Below are 10,000 nucleotides of genomic sequence, written 5' to 3'. Positions count from 1 at the left end.
GCTCTGTCCCTGACCTGTTTGAGTTGTGAAACAACACCTGTAGAAATAAGTGTTATAAATATTTTGTATTTGGTTCTGTAATTATATGGTTCTGTATTTGTAGTTTCGGTGCTGTTATTGGTGCTGTTAAGTGGATATATAAGTTTCAGCGCTAAATAATCTGTTCGCATTGGAGAATATCTTGTATGACTTTGGACTACGAAATAGAACGCTTGTGTGCTTGAATGACGTCCTTATGTACGCGATCATTCTGTTGTCCACTGTCCAATTGAAAGTATTATCATCCGAGATTATACTTAACAAAGTGATACATTTGGATTTTAATGTTTTGATTTCAGCAGAACACACCAAATTATATTTCTCAAACTTGCACCAATATTGTGTTTGCTGTTGCTGCACCGTGATACTGTGTTGTTAGACAGAGTCAAATGCACCGATCACTGATAGACTGATTTTGATTTTAGTTTTAGTCATAGTCTCTTGAATAGTTTTCATTTAGTTTTAGTCACATTTTAGTCACCTGGAATGTTTTAGTGTTAGTCTAGTTTTAGTCGACTAAATGTCATACGATTTTAGTCGACTAAATCTACAATTGATTTAGTCGAACAAAATGTGTTTTGGCGGGCCTTGATGCCGTCGTAATTACTTGCTGAAAATAGCTGATCTACAAGCCCACAACGCGTCGCTTGTAGATCGGCTATTTTCAGCATGCAACTAATTGTAAAATTACTTATACTGGATCTCTTGTCCACTAGTCCCTTCCTAACATTTTAGTCTAGTTTTTATTTGTTGACGAAATTGTAAGTATATTTAGCCTTAGTTTTAGTCATCATAGCTTAGTTTTCAATTAGTTTCCATTTAGTTTTTGTCAGTGAAAAAAGGTAGTCGACGAACATTTTTTCGTCTTAGTTTTAGTCGACGAAATCAACACTGCTGATAGAGCAATCCTGCATAGGAATGTGGAAAGCTATAAGAGGATTAAATCCCAGTTCTTATCTAGATGGAACATTAATTAGTGAATGGAGAGTTTGGTTTTTGAAAGAGGTTGTATTAATGATTCTAACATTCAAGCTCCATGTTCATGGGACCTATAGCTGGGTGTCTGGCAGTGTGTCTGTGCACCGCGTTGTACTATTTGTAAGGTAGACAATTGGTTGGTAAAGTGCTCAATGCCGGGCTTTATTATGTGGAATGCTGCGAGGGGAGATCGGACCATGTGATCGCATTTTTCATTGCGTTTTTCCTTTCATTTTAACTCTTTTAAAGTTCAAATATCACAGGAGAAACACTGAGGCGGGTTGTACTTATAGGTTAGTGGATTACAGTTCAATGAATGATGCTATAGTATGAAATGGTTATAGTTACCAGTAACACTATAGCTTATGTTGTTACAGTTTGTGTTTTTCTTATTGTAGTCTTTGCAAAGTCTTAATACTTAATACTGTCACATTTCTCTCCCTGTTCAAAGAGAGTAGTCTGTGGCACTTGTCTGTTTCTTTCCTTTAACTGTCTCTGCTACTAATTTCGTTCAGTTATTTCATCCTCTCTCTCTCTCTCTCTCTCTGTATTCCTTCCTTACTTTCTCACCGTTAGCTTTTGTTCAACCTCAACATGCCCCCTCCCCAAAAATGTCATTCCAAAGAAACTGGTGCTTGATAACAGACCAAAAGGAAAACAATGTAGCACCACTGATCAGAGAGCTCAACAAACTTTGTCCCGTCTTCCTTCCTAATGTCGCCTCATGAGGGCTTTGACATCAGAAATGGAGAGATGTGCTGTGTATGATTTAAGCTGTAAGGTTCAAGTTGATTGAGCCTCTACTTTTGGTCCTATTGTCTCTCCCTCGTCCTCTGTGGTGCTTATGTGATCTTTCAACCCGTTGCTTTCCTCCTCTACCCGCGGCGCCAGCCAGAGGGCTATGTATTCTGTGCCTCTCACCCCCCAGCCTCTGCTCTCTTTTTTTACAGGCTAGAAATTGTGTGAAGCATGGGTGATTGGAGCTTTCTAGGGCGGCTGCTGGAGAATGCTCAAGAACACTCCACTGTAATCGGCAAGGTGACGATGGACAAAGTTACAATTACATAACATAGGCACATTTAGGAACTTGACTAGCTGACTTTATATACTGTATATTTTATTTCTGACTTTAAATCAGTGGTTTTCAACCAGTGGTCCTAAAAGGGGGTTTCAGGTTGTCCCCATGGAGAGTCAATAATCAAATGGACCTTGAGAGCGTAAAATGTAACCAAATGAACCCCTGCGGGTCTATTTGGTTACATGTTACGCTCTCAAGAGTTAAATTGTTTTTTAACTTACAAGAAAGTCTACACAATTAAAGAATGTAGAAGAATTGTTATTTTGATCAATGTTTGCCTGTTGTCTCTTATTGTGGACAAAATATTCTGTAGTTTTGAGTCTGAGAGGCCTCATCCTCATCCTCATCCTCATCCAATGGTGGTCCGTGGCCGTGGCTCAAAATGCAGAATAAATAATGGACATTGATGTGAAAAGGGTTGAAAACCACTGCTTTAAATGAACCGAGCTGATGCACAAGATCCCAAACTAACCTCTCCACACACACACTCTCTCTCTCTCTCTTTATCTCCGTCCATCCATCCCTTTTGCTCTCTCCACCCTCTCTCTCTCTCTCTCTCTCGCTCTTCATCCCACCGTCCAGGTTTGGCTGACGGTCCTCTTCATCTTCCGCATCCTGGTGCTGGGCGCGGCGGCCGAGGAGGTGTGGGGCGATGAGCAGTCGGACTTCACGTGCAACACGCAGCAGCCCGGATGCGAGAACGTGTGCTATGACGAGGCCTTCCCCATCTCGCACATCCGCTTCTGGGTGCTGCAGATCATCTTCGTGTCCACGCCCACGCTCATCTACCTGGGCCACGTGCTGCACATCGTGCGCATGGAGGAGAAGCGGCGGGAGAAGGTGAGGGAAAAGGTGATGTCAAATAAATTATTCCTACAATTTGATGTGATATAGTACGATATGATTTATTGTCAGTTCACACTGAGATTTGTTTGTCTTGCGAGTTGCGACCCAGCAGCCAAGTATGCAGAACACATATACACACATTTTACATAACACAAAGAACACGACAATTTACATAGGATACATAAAGACATGAAGACAAGAGCAATATCCACCGCCTACCCCGTGGCTACTACAACTCCTGATTAAGCCTCAAAGTCGACTGGTGGTGGACAAAGGTCCACCAGTCCACCAGTCAGGACAATTGGTACATATCGTTGCTCTCGGGGGGAATGAGGATATCTTTGGCATAAATCAGTGTGATTGAACACCCTTTACGTCTCTGTGTTGGTTAAAACAATATTGAACCATTGAAAAGCAGTAAAAAAGTGCTTCGGACAAAACCTCTTAACTCCATTGGACCCTCAAACTGTCTGCTAAAACAGCTAACTCCAGCACCTCTACCCATCTCATACATGTAATTGACAATATATGAAGTCACAACAACTTTGATGAGGCAGTATTGCATTGTTTTAGGGATGCTCCGATCAGGTTTTTTGGGGCTGATACGGATCAGCGATTGTTTTTCTCATGATCGGCCGATACCGATATAGGTCCGATACCGATACTGATCTTGTGAAATGTTGCACATTTTAATATTTCCAAAACCCACGTCAAAACTGTTCCTGTGTGTGGGGAGGAAGGGGAGAATGTTTAGGCCTGTCACAACGATGCAAAACGATGTTATACCATATATCTGATTGACATTTATACCACTTAAACTGTGTAAAAGATCAGTCTCTCCAGATAGGGTAAATTGCCGATCACAGACAGGGTGAATGCTGATTACCGATCAGAGTGAATATCGGCCGGTATGGCGGATTATCGGAGCATCTCTACTTCGTTTTCAAAATATAAGATTTTCTTAATTTCCTGATTTTTTTTTTTTTAAATGAACATTTTGTAGTTCGGTGGTTTCTTCCCGACAGCAGAGATATGAAAGCTGTGTTCAATATTTAAGGTGCAACCATGCTTCTAACTGACGAATTTAAAAAAATGTCTTCAAAGTTTTCTGAAAAACCTTATGTTTCTGTATCAGTGGTGCTCAATAATTCATGTCAAGGACCCCAAAAATTATAAGTAATATGCCTCCGCCCCCCATCTGAAAATATGTTGTTCCAGGGACCTCCCCAGAAGCAAAGATTTGAGTTCAAATGTTCACTCTGTAATAATATATATTCAAAGATTTTAGGCACATTTTCACGATTTTTCAAAAATAGCTAAAGCATAACATAATGCTTTAAAACACCAAAAGGGGTTCCCGCCCCAAAATTGGGTTAAGAACAAGAATGCCTATCATCCCACTGACTATTTCATCATATGACAGCATGCAGAGAAGTGTAGCTGACACACGCTGACCATTAAGCAATGTTGTCTCATCTGTCATGATGATTAGTACTAAACAAATTTGAAATGTGAGTATGTGTATTAGCCAATCAGCTTAAAGTGATAGAGAGAGCTACATGTGATGTATTATTAAGGACATGAATATTTCTGTAAACATGTCTGACAACTGTATCTAATGTCTTGAGCTCTCGAGACGGAGAGGAGGCAGAGTGTACATCACAGAGAGAGAGAGAGAGAGAGAGAGAGAGAGAGAGAGCTGGTGGTCTCAGTCTGGGACACCTTCCGGGGTCTTGGCATCTCTGCTACGGCTGTCACTGAATAAACTAAAGATGACCAACTCTTGTCTTCAGAAGGAGGAGAGGACACTGGAGCAGCGCAGACATTTCAAGCCTTTTTTATTAGGTGCTATAGTACAAAATAATGTCAACATTTCATGACTGATGTAAGGTCGAAACCTAATAAAAAAAGGCTTGAAATGTCTGCGCTCCAGTGTCCTCTCTCCTCCTTCTGCATCTTGTCCTTTGCTTGTGTGACGCAACCGCTGGACCAGGTAGAGACTCCCCTTTGTTCTGAAACCTTTGTCTTCATTTCCCCGCCCAAAACATCCTCATCAAAAGGAGGAGGAGATCCGCAAGGCGGCCGGCCAGCACCGGGACGACCTCGACCCTCTGTACCGCAACGGCGTGGGAGGAGGAGGGGGAGGGGGAGGACCGGGACCCGGGGGCAAGAAGCAGAAGCCGCCCATCCGGGACGAGCACGGCAAGATCCGCATCCGCGGGGCGCTGCTGCGCACCTACGTCTTCAACATCATCTTCAAGACGCTGTTCGAGGTGGGCTTCATCCTGGGGCAGTACTTCCTGTACGGCTTCCACCTGAAGCCGCTGTATAAATGTGGCCGCTGGCCCTGCCCGAATACGGTGGACTGCTTCATCTCCAGGTCAGAACATTAATGATAATAATAATAATAATTAATGATAATAATAATACGGTGGACTGCTTCATCTCCAGGTCAGAACATTAATGACACGGAGCTGCGCTCCTTCCTTCCTTATTCCTTCCTTTGCATTCTTTTACTTCCTTTGCGTTCTTTCTTCCCTTTTCTGTCTTTTCTATACTTTGCCATTTTTGTTTTATTATATTATAATATCTTTTGAATAGTTCAACCAGCCGATCTACATTGAAACGTTGTGAGCTTGTAGATAGGCTATTTAAACTATTCAAAAATGTTTTTCAAAGTAGTAAAAAAGTAGTTTAGGGATAAGGGGTTTAGCATGGATGAAAATAGAGCCCTCTTTCTTTCTTTCCTTCCTTCCAAACACTTTCAAAACGAATGATCCATTCCATGTGCATTCATTCATTGGACGGATGTCATGCATGTGTTCATCATGGTCTGCGTGTGTATATCCCGCTAGGCCCACGGAGAAAACCATCTTCATCATCTTCATGCTGGTGGTGGCGTGCGTCTCGCTCCTCCTCAACCTCCTGGAGATCTACCACCTGGGCTGGAAGAAGGTCAAGCAGGGCGTGACCAACGAGTTCAGGCGCGACCACGAGTGGCTGCGGCTGGCCTCCGACGAGGCCGGCGACTCGGAGACCATCCCCGAGCGGATCTCCCCGGCCTGCCTCGCCTGTCTGCCGGCCTACGCCAGAGTGAGTATGGCGGCGGCGGGGGGCGGCGCGGAGGGAGCGGGGCTCGCCGACTACGCCGGGCTCGCCGAGAGCGGCTCGGCGTGCGCCCTCACGCTGAGCCCCAGCATGGTGGCGGTGGCGCCGGTGGGGCTGAAGGTGGACGCGGCGGGCTTCAACCCCGACGACTTTCTGTTCCAGGGCCCGCCTGCGTCTTTTTACGGCAGCAGCTGCGAGGGGCTGAGCGCCGGGAGCCGCGGGCATCTGGGCGCCATGGAGCAGAACTGGAGCAACATGGCTCTGGAGGAGAAAAGCCCCTCCCCCTACTACCCGCCGAGCAACACTCCTCCGCCCTTCTCCTCCTCGTCTCCTCCCGACCAGGGGAAAACACCGCCGCTGCCCCAGGAGGCGGAGTCCTCTCGCGCCCTCGCGCAGGAGGAAGAAGAAGAAGACGCCACCGTGGTTACCCGGGCGGAGATGCACGAGCCTCCCGTCGCCACGGTAACAGATGCTCGGAGGATGAGTCGTGCCAGTAAGAGCAGCAGTGTCCGAGCTCGACCCGACGACCTGGCCGTGTAGCTACGGAAGACCAAACACACCACGACACCCACATGCACGACACCCAAACATCTCTTTTCTCTTTCACTCATCTCATGCACACATACATTTTGCCCTTACATTTGATAGGCCAAAGTCCTGTGCAGGCCAGGGCACACTGCTGAATCCTTGAAGGTAAAATCACCAATCTCAGGATTTTCGCAGCACAGGTCGATGTGCAGGCTTCCAGACCATTGCATCTTTTACTTCAGGACGAATTAGTATTAGAATCGTTCTTTTCTTTTCTTTTCTTTTCTTTTCTTTTCTTTTCTTTTCTTTTCTTTTCTTTTCTTTTCTTTTCTTTTCCTTTCTTTTCTTTTCTTTTCTTTTCTTTTCTGTTTCAGAACTGTAGGGGAAAGAGGAGGGAGACAAAGATTGGCCCGTCAGGTTGCATTAGCATTAGCAGTGCTGCGCCATCGCTGTTTGTAACTATACGGTACTACTCAAGGTGAACTTTACTGTGACAGAATCTCCAGCCCTCTCACCCAATGGTCATGGAGCAGGATTAGGGAGCTATATGATATAACAGCGGCATTAATATAATATATCTCTTTCCACAACTCTGGAGAGGAGCGGGTGCCGCCATGCAGTTCTGTACAGAGTTCAGCGTCCTCTTGGTTATAGGATTAAGCAGGGCACAAGTGAGGGCTCTGGCTTGCTAATGTTTGAGGGCACATGCACATGTACACTATATAACCCCCCCACACACACACACACACACACACACACACACACACACACACACACACACACACACACACACACACATGCACAAGCATGCACGCGCGCGCACACACACACACACACACACACACACACACACACACACACACACACACACACACACACACACACACACACACACACACACAATTAGGCAGCAGAGATACCACGGAAGTAAGGGATGATAATGAGGAGTATGATGAGGAGAGGGAGCTTAGCTCTTGGACTGATTTATGAGTTTGGGAGCTTGGAGGCAGCAATATTGTTCTGCATAGTATTTTTTTTTTCTTTTTTTCCCTTCCCTTTTTCGACCAGGAGACATCAGAGGAGAGGTTTGCACTTTTTCTTTCTTTCTAACTTTCTTTCTTTTCTTTTCTTTTTTTGTGATGACGGATTCTTAGCTAAAACGGCAAGGTCTGTGTCTCCTCTTGTTAGAAGGGTGTTGCGTGTGGCTTTTTTTCTTTTTTTTTCTCCCTGTCTGTTCGTTTGTCTGTCTGTCCGTCCGTCCGTCCGTCTGTGGCATGCTCCAATGGCCTGCTAGCTCAATGAAGAGAGGGATCTGCAGATGCAACAGTGGAGAAAAGGTTGGAAAAAAGGAGATGGGACGAGAGAACAGCTGTAGTGATCAGTTAAGGAAAGCGATGGAAGCAGTCCCACCCTGAGGTGTAGCCTTTAGGCTTTAGAGGTTGTGTGTGAGTAGCGTGTGCTCGTGACATAGATACCTTAGTCTTGTGTAAATGTTTACAAAAACAATTCTGCAGTTACATCAGGGTAAATTATATATATATATGTAAATATATAATTTAAAAAATATATATCATTCATAGGATATACATTCATATTATGCAGAGTTACCGAATTAGCATTAAACCTAGTTGTTACTTTCTGACCAAGCTACAAACTTAGATAAAGATATGAGTTTACAGTAAACCTTTACACTGACGACTAAAGTCTAATTCAGAACCCAAAACAAAGCTTTAAAAAGAAAAGCTACATAAAAGGCTATAAGCCTATTATAGATATAATTTGAACAAATAGGTTTGCAAGACTTTGTAGCTTTGCCAGAACGCACTAGTCAGTACACGCCGATTCCGATGCTTGTGTTTGCAGTGTGTTACGAAATGTGTCTTCATTGTAAAGAAATTTATGAGATTTCATTCTAGAGCCCGCCCTATACCTATACCTTTATGGGATGGGAGGGCATTCACTTCATAGTTCTTTTTTTTTAGGGTAGTTGTAGAACGTAGCAATGTAGGAGGTTATTGATACATAGCAATAGGAGTTTAAAAGGCATTGACATTTCTCTGTTACATCCTGCATTTCAACACACATCACATGTAGAACTGTTATTAGTTTTTCCCTGTTCTTTTTATTTTTCCTTTATTTTTATTTTTAATTCCTGCCAGTTTATTGAAGAAAAGAAAAGCTAGACAAATCAGAAAACCACTCCTTCAAGGTGCAGTTGTGTTTCTTTCCAATCGCTTCCTAATTTTAGTTCTCAAATTATATTCTTTTAATGTCTCATTTACCATTCGGTAAAAACTAAAAACCGAAACTAAAAACAATATGGGATACAAACAAGTGAGTGACGGAGAGAGGCTTAGGAAAAGTCATGTTTTGGGTTTTGTCTCACTCTTGTTTTCACTGTTGAGTTGAAAACAGATTTAGCAGAATATATTTTAAATACTTGAAAAACACGAGGACCACTCGATGATTTACAACGATTAATATTTTCAGTAAATAGTTGTTAATAATTTGCAATACTGTATACTGCTTCAGTGCAATGCACCCAAATAATTATCATTCTGGTTCTGAATGTTCCCTTTGGACAAGGATTCATTCCACAGAAGTGTAAATCAGAATTACCTCATGTGTTCAAATATTTGAAACCATATTCAAATAGTTTTGTCCGGTCATCTGGTTCAATGTGTCATTATCACAATCCAGCTAGCTAGTTAGTAGTGGGGGACACTGACCTATAGGCTACAGCAATGTGAACCCCCCCCCCCCCCCCCCCCCCCAATATCTTCATTAATGTACGACACTACAACCAAACAATGAGAGGAAAGACCAATTGGATCATTTACCAGATAATTCTCTCCCTGCATTCATGGCAATTTGGAACTCCTTTTTTATTTATTTTTCCTTTTTCTTTCTCTTTTTAATTTTTTTTTAACTTATCGCGCCAGAACTCAGAGCTTTGCTTTCAAGAATTTTAATTTAAAAAAATCTAAATGTAGACTAGGAATGTTAGCTTAAAGCTAGTGCCAAATAGACCCCAAAGCTGTGTGTTATTGCATAGTAGTAGCTACTAATTGTAGCATAAGCTGAAACCCAATTTTCAGGTACAGTAGCTGGTTTGCACCTCAGTCAGTGTAGTGGTATAGCTTTCATATCACTGCAATGGTGCATACGATTAAAAGCACTTTATACACTCAAAACAATGTTTAAAAGTGATACTAGAAATGCCACCATGTGTCTTAATTGTTAATGTGAACTCAATGGACCCCAAGAAAGGGATATCACAATGCAAAACATTTTAGACTTTCTCACTCTGAACTCTCAAGTTTGACGACTGCACAATGGACACGATTTCAAACTGAAACTCGAGAATTAGTACTAAGTTCCAACTTCCCCTGAATGCAACTGCACTGAGAAGCTTGCTTTGAG

At 43.0% G+C, this 10,000-nt stretch overlaps 1 protein-coding gene across 1 annotated transcript in view; it reads left to right on the top strand.

Moving 5' to 3' along the window:
- LOC308311368 (gap junction alpha-3 protein-like) overlaps positions 1-6,633 on the top strand; it is a 9,422-nt gene extending 2,789 nt beyond the window's left edge. The window contains exons 3-6 of the mRNA XM_080758050.1: positions 1,968-2,055; positions 2,678-2,935; positions 5,002-5,321; positions 5,797-6,633. Of these exons, the coding sequence (XP_080614176.1) occupies positions 1,987-2,055; positions 2,678-2,935; positions 5,002-5,321; positions 5,797-6,589 (1,440 nt within the window). The 5' untranslated portion in view covers positions 1,968-1,986 and the 3' untranslated portion in view covers positions 6,590-6,633. The remainder of the gene's footprint in view (positions 1-1,967; positions 2,056-2,677; positions 2,936-5,001; positions 5,322-5,796) is intronic.
- The last annotated feature ends 3,367 nt before the right edge of the window (positions 6,634-10,000 follow it).

Source organism: Protomyctophum bolini, assembly GCF_963924005.1.
Source record: "Protomyctophum bolini genome assembly, chromosome: 24".
In the NCBI taxonomy this organism is placed as follows: Eukaryota; Metazoa; Chordata; class Actinopteri; order Myctophiformes; family Myctophidae; genus Protomyctophum; species Protomyctophum bolini.
This window is presented reverse-complemented; position numbering and strand designations above follow the sequence as displayed.